At 44.9% G+C, this 23582-nt stretch overlaps 1 protein-coding gene across 1 annotated transcript; it reads left to right on the top strand.

Moving 5' to 3' along the window:
* Window positions 1–7697: 7697 nt before the first annotated feature.
* On the top strand, window positions 7698–8672 carry LOC136539259 (probable glutathione S-transferase GSTU6). Its single transcript, XM_066531195.1, has 2 exons — window positions 7698–8030; window positions 8274–8672. The coding sequence occupies exons 1-2, from the start codon at window positions 7698–7700 to the stop codon at window positions 8670–8672; spliced, it is 732 nt and encodes a 243-aa protein (XP_066387292.1).
* The last annotated feature ends 14910 nt before the right edge of the window (window positions 8673–23582 follow it).

The following is a 23582-nucleotide window of genomic DNA, read 5'->3' as shown; positions in this document are numbered from 1 at the left end:
TGAGCTCAGTCTTGCTTTTCGGGATTTCACACTTTCTTTTGTTAGTAGAAATTGTAATAAAGTAGCACATACTCTGGCAAAACAAGTGTCAGTGTCGCACCGCTTGAAGACGTGGCATGTAACTCGGGCGTGCGTGTACGATCAAATTGTTCTCGAGGCTACGGCCGGCTGATAATGAATAGCAAGACAGTCACAAAAAATATATATATTTGCTAAGTTAGTAGTTTATTTAATGCTCGTGAAACTTTTAGTGATCCAATGAACATTGAGGAGAGGGACAGACGCGAGCGGTTTGTCATTGATCAGGTCGATACCCGGCCAGCTTTCAATTTGCATCAACAAGCGATCTACTAGTAATATGTATGATTAAAGATAAGGATCAGCAATTTGCGTGACCGATTAGGATCAACAACTATCAGTTTATATATAAGCAATCCTACAGTTCTCTGAAAAAAAAACTTTCTGAGATGGGCCATGCGTTTCGCTTTTCTTAAAAAAAATTACGCCACTCATGCTCGGTCCATTATTCCATTGGTGCTGACTTACTCCCCACATGAAAAAACAGATCGAGCAAGATGTGTGACAGCTACATATTAAGGGTCAATAACTACTTAGTGATCGAATCTCTATTTGCAAGCAAATCAGGTCAATGATCTAGTAGTAATTAATATAAGCATTTAACTATTCATCCCTCCTGTTTTAGAAAAGTTTAATAATTATATCGCTCTACCACTGATCTGGATGCCATTGTTCTTAGGGCATGTTTGGCAGAGCTCCACGTAGCTCCAGATCCTCAAAAATAGCTTCGCTCCAGATTTTTCCAGCCAAATGGTTTCAGCTCCAGCAGCTTCGACGCAGATCTGCTCCACAAAAACGGTGGATCTGCCCTAGATCCATAGATTTTGTGGAGCACCTCCAAATCCAAGTTTCGTGGAGTTGAGTGAAATTACCCACCGCTGCCACTGGTAAGTCGAAAATGACCGATTCATTCTATTTTTTTCTTCTCTTTCGCCCGCCGTGAGTCTTCTTCACCGCGAGTCTGCGAACGGCCACCGCGTGCTGCCTCGCTGTGGTCGTGCCCGGCAGTGGCTCGCCGTTGGCCGCCTGCCTCCCCGCCAGCGAGGTCGCGCTCGCCCGCCGGTGAGGCCACGCTCATCCGTCGGAGCCCCGCCGGACACCCCCTGGCCGACCGCCGCACCAGAGCCCTGGCTGGCCACGTCTGCTCCCCGACGTAGCGACCCGGAGAGGCCTCGCCTGGCCACTGGTGAGGACGTGCTGGTGAGGCCGCCTGCCCGCTGGCAAGGCCGTGCCTGCTCGCCGGCGAGGCTATGCCCACCCTCCGCCGAGGCCGCACCCGCCACGAGTCCGCGCAAAGGCCGCACCCGCCGTGAGGAAAAAGGTGTTTTTTCTTTTCTTTTTTTGTTCTGACTGGCGGGCCTAAATTGCTATTGAGATAGAGACAAGAGTGGAGCTGTACCAAACGCTTTTTCCACGGTGGAGTTGCTCTACGGTGGAGCTAGCTGGATTTGTAGATCTGGAGCTGTTTTTCCGGAGCTGGAGCTCTGCGAAACAGCTACACCAACTTTCTCATGCCGCTGGAAACGAAGCCACCACTAGCATAACTGACAGCTATAGCTATATATGTGATGTTAATTTGTAAAGAGTTAAATACACGGTAGATACATTAACTTTTGGTCGTGTATCATCTAGGTCCATCAACTTTCAAACTGTATTTTTGGGTCCATTAACTTTTGGTGGTGTCATCCAGACCTATCAACTTTTAAATTGTATTTTTAGGTCCCTAAACTTTTAAACTGCTTCACCGTAGGTCCAGACCCCTTTGTTTAGCGAATAGATCTGACATGGCACGCCAAAAAAGTAGCCACCATGGAGTACAGGACGAGATCACCATCTGGAGATAATCTTCAATATGAAGAACCTGATGGGATCACCATCTAGGGTTTCTCGAGCAGTGGCTCGACGAGGAATAAACTTCACAATAAAATACAGTCTAATCTACCCGGTACAAGGCCGAAGGCCACGGGTATAGGCACGCAGGCCACCTGACCCAAACAAAACTCAGACTCCACCAGCCCAACTAGGACCGATTGACCCTGAGTCCCTAATTCGACTAACATGCACGACACGTCCAAACGCAGCCACCAATTTGACTCACGTAGGCACTAAAAGCTAGATGCTAGATAAAAGATTGTGTGTCACAACCGGATAGGAAACTAATGCATAGAAATAAAAAAATACTACGGCAAGGATGCTAACCACGTTGGAAAATTTTCATTGATGATCTCCACCTCTTTAGAATTAGTACTAATGTATTTTGTTGGCTTTATTTTCTCCTCCTTTCCACGCAATAATAAGGCACCTCTATAAAATATCTTTTATGACAATCCAACAGTTGTAAATTTCTCTATGTCCACACTATATTTATCCTTAAAAATAATAGTCCTAAATTTAAGACCAGAGGATATTAACAAATTACCAGCTGCTACATTTGAATTATTGCTAGACAAGTCTCCATGAACATCTTGAGGAGCTATGGACTCATCACCTACTCCACGGTGGCTGCTTATTTGGCGTGCCATGTCCGATATATTCGCTAAACGAAGGGGTACAGACCTATGGTGAACCAGTTAAAAAGTTTAGGGATCCAAAAATGCAATTTAAAAGTTGATGGACCTGGATGACACACCACCAAAAATTAATGGACCAAAAATGCAGTTTGATAGTTGATGGACCTGGATGACACACCATTAAAAATTAATGGACAAAAAATACAGTTTGAAAGTTGATGGACCTAGATGACACACCACCACAAATTAATGGATCTACGGTACATTTAACTCATTTATAAATAAATCACTATTAATAAACTAATATTAATTTATTTCTTCAAAGATATGATTCCTCTTGCGTGGAGCATATGGAGGATATAGGCCCAGCCCGGCCTTCAATGTTCACGATTCCAAACCAAGCCAACGCGCCACTACTACTTATCTGCATGATTTTGTAGGCACCTAGACTATCTGCGACAGCGGCACCTAAAATAAGAGATCCATTCTATGTTTGGGTAGCGCTATAGACAAAGGGTTTAATACATATTTTTTGTTTTCTCCAATAACAAGACCCAAAAGAGAACCCTTTCTGTAAATGGGTCTTCAGAAGAGAGGATACTCAGATTTAGGTTATGCCTCTCCTGGCACCCAAAATAGGTCTTCTATATAGGTACTCTGTTGAAGGCTGATCTAATAGTGTCAGAGACCTATTTTGGATTTAGGTGCCCTTATGGGTCACCTATTGGAGACAATCGCCATATCTATAGGGTGTTTGATTTGAGGAATTACTATTATACTACTAGATGAGGTGGTGTAGCATAAGTTTATTATTATTCAAATTTAGAGGAACAACTTCATTTCTCGCACGTAATAGTATTAATTATATATTAGTTTATGAGGAATGATGTGATGATGAATCAACTCATTACATTTCAAAAATCAAGTAAAAACGAAGTGTGAGAAGATGATGGACTTACTTATTTCTCAAACCAAACACCTTGCCAACTTTTTTCTTAGATGAAGCAACTTGGATTGGGTAGAACTTGGGCATGCAAGCAGTGAACTTGCACAGCATGCAACTCTCACCTGAGGTGAGCCATGCCTTAGTGCATCCAGTGATGCAAATAGTGAATCTGGATATGGCGGAGCTAGGGTTGAGATGTGACCGGCAACCACACAGAAGCTCTTGCCTTCTAAATTCTAATGCTATGTCGCCATGGCACAATTGGTGGCTCCGTGCCACATGTTCCAATAGCTCTGCGTGGTCAGAGGGGGTGCTGTAGGTCGAGGAGGGTAACTCATGAGATAGGTGGGGCGCAACCACAAAGATGGATCAAGCAAGATAGCTAAGGTGATGAGGCGGGCAGCAGCAGCACTAGAACGCACGTGTGCTACTAGAACAAGATCAACATGACACGAGTTGAAAGAACAATAATGGCACTCTAGGTCGACCACTTCAGAGATGCACTTTAGAAGATGCGTACATGGGGTTCAAATAATCAAAGATGTGCAGTGAATCCTATGTGTCTAATGAGGTTGTTCAAGATCACATCAAAGATGCATACTGTTTAACCGCATCTTTGGTGGCATCCCATTTCAATAGAAATGCAAATTGATTGAGATGGGTCTGTGATGGGATCCACATTAGAGGCATTGGTTGTTTAATCTCGTCTATGATGGGAACTCCTCTAATTAGAGACACCGGTGAATTATGGTGCGTCTCTGATGGGACTCATACCAGAGACACGTCTCTCAGTTGATGTCGTATCATCAAATACAATGGAGAAGAGCAAGCTGGCTAAGGTCAATGGACTATGAAGTCCATGTGAAGCTATGGAGTGGATCATATCATTCATGAAGATCAATCACAGTGAAAAAAATCAAGTGGCTTAATAGAGTGAAGACGAGGAGCCAAATATGTTGGCAATGTAGATGCCAAGTGGCTTGATGAAAGAAAAGATGGAGGAGCTTCATTGCATGGACAATAGTCAAGTGGCAAAGGTTGGTCCACACACACCTATTCAATAATTGGAAGGTGATGAGTTGGAGAGTGGATGCTCGTAGGCATCACCAACATGGAGATGAAATGAAAATGTGTGCAAGACAAAGGTATGCCCGTAGGACATTTCATTTCACCGACCTAAGGTTGAGTAGAGAAGTACTTGGCCGGGTTTATGATAGATAGCCTTACTATTAAGAGGAGCAAATGAGTTTTTGCTAATCGGTTATCTAGTGCCACTAGTTGAGATCTAACTTGAAACTTCATTTAGATTGAGTGGCATGGAAAGGAAGCAAGAGAAAACCTTTACGAAATATTTTGAAAATGCTACCTCAGTGTTAAAGGTGTTGGTGGTCTTGTTGGACACCATTTGGGAGTTAGCCATTTGAAAATGGTTCGAGAGATGTGCTCATGTAGATCTCTGGTGGGCACTGGAGTTGCCAAACTGGAGAGTAAAGCCAAGGAACAAGCTAGAAATATAAAGGGTTGTTAGCTACAAACCATAGAACAAGGATGTGGTGTGCACCCTTTGAGAATTGCGAGCCTCCACAAGCAACTTGGTGAAAAACAGACACACGAATGGTGAAGGAAGGGCGGGAGTCACGGGTAAACAATTAGAGCGAGTGATGAAGCCGAGGAGAGAAAAGGGACTTTTGATCTAGCAGTTTTCACTGCTGGATCATACGACGAACATTTGGTGAAAACAGTATTCATTGCTAGATCATAGTAGGTGGAACTCAATTTCTCTTTGAGCCAGTGGTTCACCGCTAGATCTTCTGCGGAGCCGACAGTGAGCAATTTTCATTGCCAGCTCAAATGGCCACTGCACCTGTCTACCATCAAAAATGGTATTGAACATTTTTACCATCGCCTATTTGTAAGTGCGTGGTGTAGTGGGCGAAAAACCAATGGTGAAAACTGTTTGGAATTCTGGATTTTTCCAATTTCTCTCATTAAAATATTCCAAAATTTACTGTACCATTGGGTCGGCGTATGATCCAGTGGTGATAACCACTACGGTATTTGTTGTACGGTCATATGTCTACCTGGAGGTGAAAACAATTTTCACCATCAGTTTTTTCGCACCACTACATCCAACCGGCTATGAAACATTATCACTGCCAGTTCTGGAAGAACCGACGGTCAAAATGCCATTGGTGAAAATAAGGTTGGTAGCACTGTATGAAACCCTCCACTCATGACAATTCCAACCCAAAAATTAGATGGTTTCTATAGCTATTAATTAGTGTGCTAGCTAAGCAAAACGCTGATGTGTCACTGTTGTTGTTGCGGAACAAGAAGGAAATGGTTTCTTATATGGGAAACCATGTCTACTGGAAAACCGAGACACAAAGATATTTGATTGGTAGATGCTATGAGAGAGATGATATATATGATTGGATGAATATTTTATTTGTAGAAACTATTCATTGGAAGCATAGTTTCCACAGGTGTGTTCATATTAAATTAGCAAGTACGGAAACTATCCCATATTTCCTGGGTTGGGCACGGATGAGAGGGACAAACGTGGGTTCGGCATCGATCTGATGGATGCCCTGGCAGCCTTCAATTTGCATCAGCAAGCGATCTACTAGTGATATGCATGATTAAGAATCGGCAATTTGCATGATCTAGAGACTCTTATTCGTATGGATCAATGTAAGTACTTAATGATTGAATCGGATCTCTATCAGCAAATCAGGTCAACGATCTACTAGTAATTAATATATCATTTCTTAATCATTTTGCCACTATTTCTGTTTCAATTAGAAAACTATACTAATAATTATCTCTACCACTCATCTGCATGCTACTGCTCTTAATTACTACATATGGAGCATAATATCAAGGATATATACGGGGCGGACACAGCACTAGGGCAGCCCAGGCCATGGCCCTAGTCGCGGCCCATGTAACAAGGGAGCAAATCTTCAGTTTTTTTGGCCCATCATTCCATCGAGCAATCCAACAACACAGGCAGCCCAAGCGAGCAACGGAGATAGAGTCACAGAGAGCTGCTCGGCCTTGCGAGTTGCGTAGGCGCAGGGGAGTCATGACCGCTGTTCCACGGCCGGCGGCTCCGCCAGTGCGCACCGGCGCGCCCTGCACCCAGCCGGCCAGCCGGCAGCCTATGCCCACCGGCCCTCCGCTCCGCCTCCGCCATCCGGCCTCCACGCTCCGGCTCTAGCACTCCACGGCGGCCGGCGGCGCAGCCTCGCCCCTCCGCTGTGCGCTCCGTGGCGGACTGGCGGCGCGGCCGGCGGCTCCTTCCTCTGTTCCTTAGCCAGTCAGCCGGGTGTCAGGGGCCCCCCTGATGTCAGCTGACCGGCTGACCCTGACCGGTGAGCCTCCTGCCCTCCTTCCTTGCAAGTTGCAATAGGTTTGGTCGTTTGGATCTGAAACTGATTTAATTCCAAATTTCTAATTTCCAAGTTTCCAATTTCAACCATTTGATTCTAATTTCTCATTACAGTATACAAGATATTTCTTAGCTATTAATTGTATAGTTGAAGAACTTTTCTTGCAAACTTTGCTTGAGAATAATTGTTTTCTGTGACATACATATGGTCTATAGACTATGCTGTAGCTTTGGGTTTTTGGCCGCTAAGATTTGGCCCTAGTCTTAGCCAAATCCTGGGTCCGCCACTGGATATATACTGTATGCCCAGCCGGCCGGCCTTCAGTGGCCCCGTTCGCTTGTCTGAAACTTGGCTGAAACTGGCTGAAAAACACTGTTCTGGCTGAATTGTTGTGAGAGAAAAATACTGTTCCGACTGAAAAAAGAAGCCGAACAAGCCGAATATAGGGTAAGCCGAACAGGGCCAGTGTCAATGATTCCAAACCAAATCAATGCGCCACTACCAGTAGTGGTTTGCACGATTCACAATCAATGCGCCACTACCAGAGATTGGCAGATATTCGCATAAGATTATATATTCTAAACAACGTTTGCCCATAGAACGAAGTCGCTCCAAGCCTGAAACGACGGACGGAGTAACCAATGCATGCCAAGCTCTATACTATATATACCACTATTCGCTTGAACGTCGTCGCTCGAATCACATCACACTCACACGGCGAGGAAACAAACACATCAACATACAGCAAAAATCAACACGCAGGAGGAAATGGCAGGTGGAGGCGATGAGCTGAAGCTTCTCAACACTTGGTTCAGCCCGTTCGGATCCCGAGTGATGCTTGCACTCCACCTCAAGGGCTTGAGCTACGAGTACATGGAGGAGGAGGACGTCATCAACAACAAGAGCCAGCTCCTCCTTGAGAGCAACCCCGTCCACAAGAAGGTCCCCGTGCTATTCCACAAGGGCAAGGTTCTATGCGAGTCCATGATCATCGTCAACTATCTTGAGGAGGCATTCCCCGACGCTGGGCCGTCCCTCCTCCCCTCTGACCCCTACGAACGTGCCATCGCTCGGTTCTGGGCCACCTTTATCGAGACCAAGGTTATCTTATCGACGTCCTATATATATATATATATATATATATATATATATATATATATATATATATATATATGTATGTATATATATGTATGTATATATATGTATATATATATATATATGTATGTATATATATGTATATATATATTCTGAACTGATGATGCGTACGTGCAGATTGTTTCCATTCACCGCCGGCTGCACGCTGCAGACTCAACTGATGACGTTTTTGCTTGCGTGCGCATGCAGGTCGTGCAGCCCTGGGTCCTACTGCTTGACGGCACCAGGGCACGTGAGGAGATGAGCGAGTTGGTGAAGCAGATGCTCGCGGCGGTGGTGACCTTGGAGGGCGCGCTGGCGCAATGCTCCAAGGGCAAACGCTTCTTCGGCGGCGACAGCGTCGGGTACGTGGATGTCGCGCTGGGCGGCCTCCTCGTGTGGGTGCGCGCAACCGAGGCACTGTTCGGCAGCCTCGGCGTCAACATCAAGTTCCTCGACGCCGCCATTACCCCACTCCTGGCGGCCTGGGCCGAGCACTTCGCCTCGCTTGACGCGGCCAAGGTGGCCCTGCCAGACTACGGCAGGCTGATCAAGTATACCATGATGAGGCGGAGCGCGGCGGCATCGGTTTTGGCGCCGAATAACTGAACCTAGGCCTTGTTTAGATTGAAAAAAATTTCAAATCGATGAATAGTAGCACTTTCGTCTTATTTGGTAAATATTGTCCAATCGTGGATCAACTAAGCTCAAAAGATTCATCTCATGATTTCCAACTAAACTGTACAATTAGTTATTTTTTACCTACATTTAATGTTCCATGCAAACAGCTAAAAATTAATGTAATGGAGAAAAAGTGAAAAAACTTGGAATTTTGAGGGTATCTAAACAAGGCCCTACATACTCGGTTCCTATGCTCGATGAAGGTATACGTGGTGCGATATTATCGATTGACTGCTCATGTTCTTCTTTGGTTCTTGTTGTTGCACGTGCGGTATATGATCTGTTTGGTTTATCTATAAGCCGTGAAAAAGTTATTGTGAGCTATGTGCTGTGAAAAAAGCTATTGTAAGCTATGTCTATGGAAAATAAAGCTGTTGTGAGTTATGTGTTGTGAAAAAGTTATAAGTTGTTTTTCTTTGAAATAACTATGAAATCTATCCCTTCTCTTTATCTCTTTTGAAACAGTTATAAAATGCCTCTCTATTTCCACCTGTTTAGAGAAATAGAAAGTTGAAATTACGGTCCAAGTTACTGTAAAAATTGTACTACACAATAGTAGCTGTTTCTGAAAAATCGCCTTCACGTGACACTCGTTTACTTGGCGTTCTGTTATTTTGGGTAGCAGAAACACTTTGTAGAATCTGAACCAAACACGTCCGTAGTAGAAGTTATTTTATTTAACGGTTTTAAAGAAACATAGAAAGTTTGAACCAATTCTGCACAAATATTTGGAAAACGAGAAAATTTCATAAACACAAAAACTGTAATACATATTCACTGCTCTAGGCGAACATATCTACGTATTCATTACTTTAGTCATTCAATCAATTAACGTACTAATGAATATAATCAACATTTGTATTCATTCAGCAATAAATAACTCTATAATTTTATTGGTTCATTGGCCCCATTCGCTGGTCTGAAACTTGGCTGAAACTGGCTGAAAAACACTATTCCGACTGAATTGTTGTGAGAGAAAAATACTGTTCCGGCTAAAAAAAGAAGCCGAACAAGCCATTTTTAAGACAAACGAACGAGGCCATTACATCATTTGTATTAAGTAAAGAAGACAATGATAATTAAGTGACTATAGTCATGTAATAAAGTAAAAAAAACGAATATTTTCTTTGTCAGAGTTAGCAATACTAAAAAGTTTTGACAGCTAGCCAAATAACGGTATTTAGTAGAGCTAAAGTGTCCTTAAAGGTAACAGTGGAATAATAGCGGCGATTAAATGAAGTGCATATTTGGGACTTTAATCGTTGTGCTTCGCAGTTTCGCCATTTGTATCATCGACTTCGCAAAAATAGGCCGCCAAACATGGGACACTTGATTTTCTTGTCATTATATGTGTATTTTCTCTCTTTTTTAGTATTCTTTCATGTATTTGTCAATTGAATGGACGTATTTGCCCTTCTGTGAAATTGTCCTGTCCCTGGGCGCTGGTTATGCCCGCTCAGCCTTTCTCCGCCATAGCCCCCAAAGATACAAAGCGTGCCGCCCTTCCCGACCTTCCTCGACGGAGACGCGGCAGCCATGGAAGGACCCGACGACCTGGACGGCCACCCCCCTTGCCCTGGACGCGGCCACGTCGCCATGGCCACGCACAACGCCGTCCTAGCCGTGCCCGCCCTAGCTGTTGCCGCGTCGGCCGACCCCGGCCTGGCCTCGCCAGTTCCAGGCTTGGCTGCACCGGACAAGCCTGGCCTGGCCACGCTGGCCCTAGGCCTAGCCGTGACAGCTCCAAGCGTGGTCGCGCCTGCCCCAGGCCAGGCCGCGACTGTGTCTGGCCTGGCCGTGCTAGATGCCGAAGACCTGCCAACGGCTGTGTCAGGCCTGGCCGAGCCCAAGCCACTACGGTTGCCATGACTTGGTCTTTGCTGCCCACTGTTCCTCGTCTGGCAACACAGCACAATATTCCTGTTCTTGATGTGCAAAGTTGATTGCACTTGTTATTTTTTCGGGGAACTCTCGCTTCATTCAATAAACAGCGTCATTACAATCGAATTGCAGACATTGCTGCAAATAGCTAGGAGGTAAAGACCAAACAAAATTATCTAACAAAGATGTAGCATGTTGGGCGCACAAATGAGCTGCAAAATTCGCCAATCTTCTCGTATGGATAACCTGGAAAGAAAAGAAATTTGAAGCTATCTCCTCAACTTCCTCTAGGATTGCAGAGATCTCTGACCGGTTCGTTCGTCTATTCTTCCACAGCAAGGCCAGTTCTTGCATGCGAATTAATCTCTACTAAGATGTGCTCCATGGTACATTGTGGTATGAGCAGCACGCCATCTCTGAATGTCTCTGCTTCTGCAAGGAGAGCTGAGCCTAGCGAATCCATCCAGTGCGCTGATGCAGCCATTAAAATCCCATTGCTGTCCCGCAACACCGCCCCTATTGCACCCGTGTTTGACTCCTGGAGGTAAGCCCTATCAACATTGATCTTTAGAGAGCCCTCCTCCGGTGGTCGCCAGTGCATGTTCGGCATCGTTGCTCGCCCGGCATCTCTTTGTTTACCGCCCCGCGGTTGATAGCACGCCTCGAGTGCCCAGTCCATAGCTGCACCTGGATCAATAGGCGTCTTGTCGTGTTGGCGGTCATTCATGCTTCGCCAAAGGGACCACATAACACACATGATGATGACTCTATCTCCCTCTGGACATATGGAGTCATCCATCAGGTCTCATGCCCATGTCCTAGGACAAAGCTTTGGTAGCTTAATCCCCGTGAAAGTTTAGAACTTGTTCTAGAACTCAACTGCGAAGGTGCATTGGGTGAGTGTATGATATGTAGTTGTCGTGGGGTCGGAACCGTGGCAAGCATTGTTGTTCGAGTTGGTGTCAGAGTACGTGTCTCTGGTGGCTCGGGTGGACTCTAGAACATAAGAATCACAGAGAGGAAGCAACGGTTTATCCTGGTTTGGGCTAATCGATGCCCTATGTCTAACAACTGATGATCCTTATACTCAAGAGCACCCAAAATCAGGGGGTTACAATAGAGTGTATAGGAGATAGAGAGTGATTTGGTAGGGGGTTAGCTCGGTGCTAATCCTAAGGTTAATTCGCCACTGGTGGAGCTTTCCCCTCATCAGAGAGGAGGAAGACGACGGGTGTGGTGGAGGAGCTCTTGATGCCCCTCTTTGGATTGCCCTACTCTTGGTGCTGAGCAGGAGCGGATCAATGAGGAATGGAATGATTTGTCGGGGATCATCCTCCCCCTCTAGGATCCGACCTTACCCCTTATATATCGAGATAGGTCGGGTACATGGCGGTTTGGGGGGTTAAGCCTATGGTCTACATGCGCCGGAGTCTAGGAGGGTCTTGCAATGGCGCTATGCGAACCGTGGTGATATCATGGAGCCAAAGAAGCCCTGGGCTTCATATGGCTGGCCTGTTCTAACACTGTTCGTATTTCTTAACGTCTACAGAAATTAATCCGCAAGCGTACAAAATTACCGTTGTAGCTTTCACCTGGAAGTATTCAGGGTATCGTATTTCCACTGGGAACGAAGGTATTGCTTCTAGTTAATTCATCCAAGGACAACACAAGGATAGCTGATAAGGGTAGAGAAGGATTCATATGGCTTAGGGTCTAAGAATAGATAAACTCTACACCTTGCTTACTTTGGGCACCGGCTTACACCTGGTCTGCCAAGCGATAACGGCCTCCAGCTCTACGCCGTACCTAGACATGGGGGATTACGAGGGACGGATAGGGTTGTCACCATCTACCGCCTACCCCTCAACCATGGAGTATGAGGCAAATGAAGGTAGCCTCTAGCCTAGACACCATGTCTTCGCTATCGACTACTACTCTAGCATACGCGTAGGGTTATCCGTCTTTATTAGGACCCTCTACTAGAGCATCCACCACGGGAACGGACGATGAACCCGCAAGCAAATATGAGTATAGCTTAACTAATCAAAAGACTTGTGATCATAAGAATCACGGACACTTACTAAGATACCCGTTGAGATACAATGCTCGTGTTCGCTGAGGTACAAGTTGGGGAGACACCGACAAGTCTGGCTCTTCCCTGTACTCTCCCTCTCATCTCTTTCAAACCAAGTCTACTAGCTATGGCCTAAGCCTTGGAGTAATGCTCAAGTGTGGTGCTCTCTCCCTTGGTGTGTTGTTGTGAAATGAGGAGGCCTCCCCTTCCTTATATAGCTTCGCCAAGGTCGGTTTGCTGCGTATTTTTGGTAACCCCCACTACAACCGACCTTAGTTGCAATTAATGTACCACCTCTCGAAGGGTGGGCCTGACAGGTGGTAGGGGGGTGCGGGCGCACCACCTTCGATGGGGGTGATTTCTTGATGGGCCTAGAGTGTAGCCATGTGTGTGTTAGGCCCAGGTTTGTGAGGTAAGTTGGCCTTCTCCTCTTTTGCTATGTGAAGGATGGAAATGCGCTTTGCGTGATTGCGTATTCTTGGTCATATTTCTATGCTTTTTATATAAGTCACCCTAGAAAATGTAATTCACCAAAGCTAGTGGAACTTTATGAGTTGTAACCCCTCATTCTAAGTTTGGTGCCCATTTGAGTTGTTTTTATATAGATGTTGGTGGTTAAAAGTGTGAGTTTAGGACCACCAATAGCAGGCGCACGGGGGCGACACGGTGACACCAGTAGGCTTCGGGGCACCTGTGGGGCTCAGGGGTTCCTGAGCTCCATATTGCCACTCGTGGGCCCCCGATCGTCTGACTGAGCTCGTGGTCGGGCCGGACGCTGTGCTCTTCGAAGTGCTCGGGCAGCTGAGGTCGGGCCAATCTCCAAGGTGTAGCTGGGAGATCTCTACCTCTTCTTTGTTTGCTTTGACCCTCCTACCGGTGGCTCACCATGCTCTTGGATAGGAGCCCTGACCTCCTCCCTTGTCTAGCGTGCTGACCTTGAGAGGGGGGAGGTTAGGTCACTTGCTTGCCGGTCACCGGTGGGCCTTTGTCAAGGCCCGGACATGGCGCCAACACTTTGTAAATACAGCGGTTTTTGCTATTTTATATTGTAATCGGGTCGTTCCCATGTAGTGAAATGAAATTACTTTTGTTTGTAATCTCATTGCTCACGAGTCATGCTCACAGACTTAGGTCCCTCATTGGGATGGGCTATTATGATAATGGCCTCGGTGGCCAAGATTGTCGTGCCCATGCTGCTAGCGAGTGAGTCCGTGAGAACCCCAGGTTTATGGTTGTTGCGTGCCCTGGTCATGTCCCCCAAAGGGGAGATCCTCGGCTTCTTGACCGAGCCACTCGTATAGTTCCTGAGCCCGTCTATCAGTGCTCGGGAGCTCGCTACCTCCCTCGTTGGGTCACCATGAGCGGCTTGAGGTCGATACTTGGTCAACATCTGATAGTCGGTAGGTTTCTCTTCTGAGCGCTTGGGTAAGGCCTCTGGTGCATGACTGTGAACTTCCCTAACACTTTTGGATGCTTCGGGCGGCCTTGAAGCTCGGTGGGCCACCTTAGAACCTCGGCGACACCCCTTCTGGGGGCCCCATACCGTCATGCGGCTAGCAGACTGTTAACACTTCTTAACGTCGCTACCAGGTTTGTATCCCTAGCAATGGCGCTAGAAATGATTGTTGATGGTTCGTATGTGTATATAGGAAAGGGGATTCCGCAAGCACATAGAACTATCGTGTAGCACTTTGCTTGGTGAGAACCAAGTGTCGAATTTATATTTTCCCAAAGGAAGGTGGTTCGGCATGTTAGGAAATGTGGCTAGGTAGACTAGGTAGGTTTAGCAACACGGGGGTGATGAGGTTAGTCTGGATGATGGATGGAAAAAGATAAAAGGGTTTTGATCACACAAACAGAGGTAACTAGAAGTGTAGCATAGCTAAGTGTAAGAAGTAGAGTATGTAATCTTAAGCAACAAAAGTTACTTAATGATAGTGAGATCGTCCTTAGTACGAGGGGCATACTTGCGTTGGATTTAACCAAACACAAAGCACAAGAAGCCCTACATTTTAATAACTAGACCCAACATGGTGGAATACAGAGGAAGGTCAGGGCTGTCACCACCTGCCACTACCACAATCTATCCAGGGATCTAGTCATACCTATAGGCAAGATATAGCCTAAGCACCATGCTTAATCTATAAACTCATTGTTTCAATCCAAGCTCTAGTGAAATAAGATCGAAACACCCTAACCAGACGTTAGAACAAGTACTAACGATGAATGAACTAAACACTAAGATAATAATGATGCAAATGACAAAGGACAAGCACCTAGGCTCACTAATGATAGACAATAGTAGGACAGGACTTGAACAATGTAGAGCTATATTATTGAATAATGTACTTGACAAAGTAAAGTATTAAATAAAGTAAATGCTAAAAGAAATATTACAAGAGGAGCTATACTAGACAAGAAGACTCTTCTAGACTCTGAGGCGAGCTTCGCTCTACTCTTATCACTACTAGCTAGCTACTACTTCTAAGCTACCACTCTTGGAGAGCTTCTGAGAGCTTGGAACACTTGGAATGCTTGAGAGCTACTGAGTGATGATCTCCACCAAGCACCACAGCCCCTTTTATAGTGTGTAGAGGGCATGGGGGTACTTGTAGGCGAAGATGCGGTAGTTTGGGGTGACTTGGCCATTGAGCGACGTCATGGGGCGTCGGCTGACCGTCCATCCCACTGCCTTGCCATCCAACGGTGCTAGATGGCTCCTAGATGGTGGTTGCATGGTAGGTAAGTCAGTTTCCCAGTTGGTGAGGTGGTTGGGAGGTCAGTTTTGGTCCTCCAAGTGTATGACGGTGGACCTAGGAATCCATGGGAGCTCAACATCCATCCTTGGATCAAACCGACATGGATCAAGTGTGGTGATGACTCCTGGAGGTGCCACCTTGCATATCACGTGGATCAGTGATGTGGCAGGCTAGGTAGGGCGTTGGGTGATACCACATGGCATTGGTCGACATGGCATGTGGGCCCATGGCCCCCCTATCACGTCACATTGCCTCCTATGCTTCATATTTGTCCATTTTTGTGATTTTTCCTGCATATAAACAAATTTTCCAAGTACAAGTGGAACTAGGTGAATTATAAACATAATATGGCACATGTGATATTCTTTTTCCTTGATTTGGGTGGAAAGTTGATGGTCAAATTGGGTGTTTAGTGACCATCAACAGAGACACGATCTGATGAAGGATCGGGAGACAAGGAGATAGCTGCAAATGAATGAAATGGACACAAGAGAAGGGAAAGATGACATAGCTATTAACGCGGCAGTCAGGGCCATTCCATTAGCGCTTTGTCGACCTCTCATCCTTGCCTCGCTCGAGGGCCTTCTACTGCAGTCCTCCATCAAAGAGGGCAATGGGTGGTTAGCTTAGTCAGTCCTTTGGTGTAGCCAGGTAGTTGCTAGGGTCACTCAGGACAAAGGAGGTAGTTAACAAGACACGCAAAGCAAGAAGGTCAGGAGGACGAGACTTATCTTGGTTTTAGTTATTGGAGAGGAAGGCTAGCGAAGGAGGTTGGCAGGCGGGAGCTGGCTCAGGAGGTTGAGCTTCTAGGCGGATGGCTCAGTGATGGCCTTCCCTCATAGGGAAAGGTCAAAACTCACATCGATCAGGTCAACCCCTTCTAGGGGGCCGAGCACCTAGATGGAGGGGCCAGCCAAGCCATCACTGTAGCTAGGAGCCTTGGCCACCTCACCGGTGCTCGGTTGGTCGAGCGCCATCGCTGCCTTAGCTACTTCCTTCACTGGCGCCCTCCCTATGTCATGGTTGGGGATGTTGGGAGCACACAGGGTGATCAGTGTAGCCGCTTGAGTGATGCAGTCCTACTTGTAGTAGTAGGCTTGCTCGAAGCTGCCCTCGACGGTGATGACCCCCTTGGGGCTAGGCATCTTTAGCTTCAAGTAGGTGTAGTTGGGGATGGCCATGAACTTGGCAAAGCATGGCCAACCTAGGAGAGCATGATAGACACCGAGGAAGCCAACCACCTCAAAGGTGAGTGGCTCCTTCCAGAAGTTGTCCAGCTGGCCAAAGATGATGTTGAGCTAGATGCACCCAAGGGGCACGACTTCCTTCCTCAGGATGATCCCGTAGAACGGTGCCTTGCTGGGGTGCAAGCTGCTTCGTGGGATGACCATCCTATCCAGGGTGCTAGCATAGAGTATGTTGATGCCACTGTCCCCATCCATCAGCACCTTGGTGAGATGCGTGGTGCCCATGATCGAGCTGACCACGAGTGGGTAGCATATCGAGTGAGGAACACGATCGCAGTGGTCTCCCTGGTTGAAGGTGATGGGCATCTAGGACTGTAATAGAACCGACCAATTTATAAGAGCACAAGTACGAAAGCAATCACCGGAGTGATCAAACCGTCATACTTGAACCCATATAAACCCGGTAGTCAACTGAAACCACGAAGGATTTCAAATCAACTTGCATACAACCAAGATCGTAGTGATTCACATAACAAGCCACATGTTACATCCATTTCATAAGTAGTTCACAATTACCTCATACATCAGAGTTCACATAGTTATTACAACACGAGTTCATGAATAGCGGAAGCAAAGTAGTTTGTGACCCTCACACACGCTTAGTTCAAAGACAAGCTAGTTCCATAGTCATATCTAGTAAAAGCAACATGATAAGATAACATAGACGATCATGCCCCATGATCTAGTCTTCATTCCCCATAGGGTGGAGACAATACTTGCAGTAGCCGTTATAGAGCACGTCATCTGCAACAAGGGGGAATAAACCCTGAGTACTAGAATGTACTCAGCTAGACTTACCCGTCATAAACCAAAAATAAATGACACCAAGTAGTATGCAAGGCTTTATCAGTAGATCTTGCTAGACAACCTTTTTGCATAAAAGCTTGAGTAATCATTATCATTATTCACCTATACTAGCAGTGACTTTTAGCCATTACCTACCATCTATATTAGCGTCTGTACTAATCAATCACTTGATTAAGTTGCAAACAATAATAACCATATCAGGTATTTCATGGCTCATTATCATTATCATCATCATCATCATCATTTAACCATATCTTTAAATTTAGTGAATCTACGTTGCCGCTGCTCAGTCAAGTTCTCACTATCCGGGAGAGACAGCGATTCGAATCGATTCCTATCCAGCTGGAGGGGTATTCCTAACACAAACTCCGCTTCCCCCGTCGGGGTCGCAATCAAGTCACCTTTGGTACAACTCCAGAGTCGCAGGTCTGGATAGTGCCGCATCCTCAAGGGCGATACTCTGCCAGGAAGTGCAGGAATTTTAAGCACCTGAAACCTTGGACTCGCGCCAATGTCCCCAAGCACATCCTTACTGCCTCCAGAATGCGCACGACCCCCCGGTTCCTAGCCTGAGTCAAACTACTAGGCTTCGTGGTTGAAACGACTTATCTGGCCAGCTAAGTGTTAGGCTACGTTCAACATGATATGAGGACGTACAGTGAATCGGTCCTTAAACGACATAGATAGGGATAGATCCACACCCAAGACCTCCTTGCCTTGTTGCTTCTCTATCGACATCCCTCTCGGTCTCCATTCATTATTAACACATGGTTATTTCCACAATAGCAAATATAGCCAACCGTGACCAGACATCATCCTAAATTGCAGGTGATAGGAAATCACCTGACTTTTAATGGCCTAAGCAAGGCTAAGCTTTTATTCGCTCCTAGACCTAAATAGGATTCAGCGTACGCTTACTGGACAAGGAATACATATATATGCAACAAGTATTTGCATCCAATTCCTATCACTTAATGCATCCATAAATAAAGATACTCAAAGTAACCATTTTCAAAACATAGGAGATTTAGAATGCTCTGGGGCTTGCCTTTCAGAAAAGAGGAAGGTTGGTGATCAGGACACTCAAGAGCTTCTTCGTTGGCTCCTTCTTTGGGGGCCTGCACCTCCTGCTCCTGAGCTTGCTGCTATTCCTCCGGGAGTCCTTGCTCGAATTCTAGAAGCGTGACTCTCTCCGAAACAACTATTGCATGCATATGCATAGTATAAGAATCATGCATGCACAAGAAATGGAAGGTGATGATGAAATGTGTAGTCATGTATAGATGAACGCATGTAAGACACAATGATACAAGATTAACACCTATTTTACTGAGTAGGTGCATATCTCTTCTAGACAACAAGAACTACACACCCACCAAGCTCTAACAACCTAAGATAAGGTTGTTCATCTTTAGTAAGAGGTCTAGCACCTGCAAATAACAAGTTATGTTAATTAGCCTAGCATCTGAATCATCACATCAACTCATAGCAAGCAAACAAATTATTCACTGCAATCACAGAGTCAAGGCTGCAAACTACAGCAACTAGTTTTACTCATAACTAGAGTTGTACTAATCTAAAAGACATGCAACAAGACAGTATGGAAAGCTTATGAAATTGTCTACACTTCATATTTAAACCTCTCAGCATGATTCCGAAGTTAACAAGGTCAAACAGGCACATTTATCAAATCTGGTCCAGAAATTCAAGAGAGCTACAATTTCTGAAGGCCAACTTTGAATAGGCATAACTCAAAAACTATTTGGCCAAATGCCATGAAACTTTAACACAAGCTAGTTAAGTGAGTTATATACAACTTTGTTTTAGACAAGATTCCTAGCAAATGTCATCTTCACCAGTTAATTTGCTGAACTCTAAAATTTGTCCAGAAAGTCACTATAAGTGAATTATAGTGAAATAATATTTCATTACGTATAAGAATAGTACTAAGAGCACTACCAATGTTACCAATAGTTAACATACATCGAACGAACACTAGAAAACATAGTGGCTATTCCTAAATAAATTCCTTTCATGCCTTTATTAATTTATTTAGATACTTAGGTTAAATAATAAAAAATAAACACCTAGACAAATGTACAAAAAATTCCAAAAAAATTATAGCAGCTTATACATGTCTCTAATAGACTGCTGTATAAATTTCACATCATTTGAACAATCATAACATCCTACACAAAAATGACAAGCTAGCAGGGCTTAAAATACCATAAATAGGAAACCCTAGTGAGAAGTGTCAAACAATAGAAGAAATAATTTTTTTAGCATCCTTAAGGTATCAGGACAACCTGATGAGGACATGGCACCTTCGGATATGAACAATGATTATAAGGTGCGCTCGTTCCTATATTTGCATAGTGGCTTTGGTTATAATTCACTTGGTTCCACATGTACATGTCACTATTTGATTGTAGGTTCAAATGTATTTCATAATGGAAGTTCGATTAGCATTGGATTCATAGATTAATTTTTAAAATTCACACAAGGATCACCTAATTATAAAAGGGAAATTAATAACTCAAAAAAAATATTCATGCACTGACCCTCAAATTTTAACCAGAGCTTCTACACATCAAGAATAGCTCACCATACAAATTTTATAATTTTTGGAGTACTGGAACTCTAGATATGAGTTAAACAATTTTGCATTCATTTAAAAACACATTTTAAGTTGCAATTTAATTCTTCTAGAAACTTTACTATAAGTGTTCATGTTATATTTTTCCTAAATACTACACTTCATGAGGAACACCACAAATTTTGGTACACCAAAATTGGATATATAAAACTCCACTTATGATTTTCCACATTTGCATGCAAATCTGGAAATAAATGAGCTATCTTTTCACTTCACAGCCACTGAAGCTCGGGACCCACAGGCCAGTGGACACCGCCGGTCAGTCTAACCAGAGCAGGGGACGGCGGTTAAATGACGGTAGCTCACCGACGGTGAACTCGCCAGTGAAACTGACCCCACCATGGTGCTCTCCTCACTCTCCCGCATCTATAGAGGTAAGTGGTTAGGGTTGAGGTGCACTAGAGGCGGCTCATCACCGGCCATGGCGGTACGGCGGTGCGGCACGACGGTGCACCGGCCGGCTCCGGCCACGACGGGTCCAGGTAAAAGGCTCTATGGCACCACGGTGGTTAGGCGAAACTATTCATGCTAGCCTAGGGTTAGGAGATGCTCTAGGGACACCTGGCCACGCAGAGGTCCGCGCGACAGCGGAGCTTACTCCGATGAAGCTCACCCGCCGGCGACGTCCGGGCGATAGCGATTAGATTGGATAGGGTTAGAGTCACTACGAGGCATGTGGAACACAATGCGAAGGAAAGGGGGCATGGAGGAGTGGTGGTCAGCTCAGGCCACGGCGAGCTCGCGCTCCAGCGAGGTGACAGTCATGGTGACGGCGATGGAATTGGCAAAAGGGCCCTCACCTAGGCTCGACTGAAACTGCAAAGAGGTCAAGGGAGTAGAGCAAGGCCAGGCGAGTCTATGGGTGTGAGCAATTGCATGGTGGCTGGCTGGCAGAGGAGCTACATGATGGTGACGCTTGCTCGGCAGAAATGGTGCAGCGCGGCGCTTTGCTTCTGGACGAACTGGAGAGATGAGGTGACACGGATGAAGCAAGTAAGCGAACCAGCGGGCGCATGGTGTTGTCATGGCAGCAACGGCCTGTTGAGCGGGGGCAGCGCCGATGTATGGGCTGCCACTTGGCATGCCCGGCCTGACGCTAGTCGGCCACACGGCCTGATGGAGATAGCCATTAGGCCCGCGATCAACCGCCTGACGACGTGATTTCACAGCGTTCAGACTCCTAAACCGTGGCTCTTCAGTGGAAATAGTCTTACCAACAATTGAAGCCCTATATACTAGCTACAATTCCTATTAAAGGATCATAGTCTAATTCTCAACCAATGCATAGTAAAATCATGCCAAAGTTGAGCCAATGAAACTGGAATTCGATTTTTTACTTAGAAAAATTCTAAGTGCTGAATCAACACCCAAATCTGCCTTGTGGGCCATGTTTGGGGCTGTTCCACACATTTTGATGACTTGATCTCTAAACAAAGTTTGTTCCATATATAATTTTCTACAACTTTGCTTTAGGTTGCTCAGACATGCAAACAATCTATGGCACTATTCTAGTTTAGTCAAACAAAAGCACTCAAGAGGAGCACCTAGTCAAACTAAACCCTAGAAGCATAATTAGGCAAAGTCATTAACATAAACATTGTTCCATTAGACATCCTAAGTGTAGTCAAGGTGTTTTAGGTGATAATTAACCAAACCACACATTGATCACACCAAAATCAAGCACCACATACATTGAAACAAGGAAAAACAAGTGAATTGCTACTTTTGTTTCAAAGCCATGTTTCATATGTTTTACGAGTTTGTTGCATAGTACTAACTAACCATGTTTCACTAAAGTATGTGACATGTTTCAAGAGTGAGTTGCACATGTTGCACTTGAGTGTTGCACACTATGCATTTCATAAAACAAACACACATGGAGAATAAACATATGTTGCAATGTTTCAAAAGCATGTTCCAAACAATCTAAGCTCATGAATGGATGAATGATGCTCATGTTTACGAAATGCAAGTGAAAATGTGGAAGCCAAACACCAGGGGTGTTACAGCCTTCCTCCCTTATAAAAATCTCATCCTGAGATTTGAAAAGCGTACCATTTTCAATAAAAGGTAGGGTATACATTCTTTAAATAATCTTCCCGTTCCCACATTGCATCGATCTCACTACCCTGATCATGCCACATAACCTTGTAAACTTGACCACATGGTTCTGGGTTACTCTCTCTCTAGTATCAATAACCCGCACCAGTCTTTCTTCATAGGATAGATCTGATGTCAACTTGATATTTCTGAGTGAAACTCTTTCTTCGGGAACGTAGAGACATTTCCTCAATTGGGAGACATGAAAAATATTGAAGATAGCTCTCATCTCATAAGGTAGTCTATCTTATAGGCTACTCTCCCACTCTTCTTCAAGATCAGGTATGGGACTACATATCTAGGTGCAAGCTTCCTCTTTACTCTGAATCACTGCACACCTTTCATCGGTGATACTTTTAGATAAACATGATCACCCACTGCAAACTCAATGGGCTTCCTTCTCTTATCCGCATAGCTTTTCTACCTAGCTTGAGCAGCTTCCATATGTTTCTGGATAGTATGGACTTGTTGTTCATCCTCTTCGATGAAATCAATGCCATAATATCTCCTTTCTCTAGATTCAACCTAGTTCAAAGGAGTTCTACACTTGCGGCCATACAACACTTCGAACGGAGCCATCTTGATACTTTCTTGATAACTATTATTATAGGAAAAATTCAGAAAAGGGTAACCACTTATCCGATGAACCTTTGGAAGATATGACACAAGCTCTTAACATGTCTTCCAATATTCGATTCACCTACTCCATCTGTCTGGAGGTTTGTGGATGATAAGCAGAACTTCTGACTAAGTTGGTGCCTAACATCTTGAGCAAATGTTCCCAAAAACGAGCAGTGAACTAAGGTCCTCTGTCAGATATAATAGTTCTAGGAACACCATGGAGACATACTATCTGATTAAAATATAACTCAGCATAGTCACTTGGTTGATAGTCAGTTCTTACTGGTACGAAATGAGCAGACTTCGTTAAACGATCCACTATTACCCATACAAAATTAAAATTCTTTTGAGTAGAGGAAAGTCCAACAATGAAACCCATACTAATCTCTTCCCATTTCCATCTTGGTATAGACAATGGTTGAAGAAGTTCAGCATGCTTCAAGTGAATTGCTTTGACTCTACAACAATTGTCACACCTTGCAACATAAGCTGTGATTTCTTTCTTTTTAGGTGGAACACACCCACATTGGTCTTCGGAAGCTTGATGATTTTGCTTTCTAGCGAGAATTGCAATGAGATTTTCTACTCAAAGCGTTGGCAACAACATTTGCTTTACCTGGATGATAATGGACTTCTAAATTATAATATTGGATCAACTTTAGCCATCTTCTCTGTCTCATGCTCAATTCCGGT

This window comes from Miscanthus floridulus, chromosome 2 (genome assembly GCF_019320115.1).
Source record: "Miscanthus floridulus cultivar M001 chromosome 2, ASM1932011v1, whole genome shotgun sequence".
NCBI classification, from domain to species: Eukaryota; Viridiplantae; Streptophyta; class Magnoliopsida; order Poales; family Poaceae; genus Miscanthus; species Miscanthus floridulus.
This window is presented reverse-complemented; position numbering and strand designations above follow the sequence as displayed.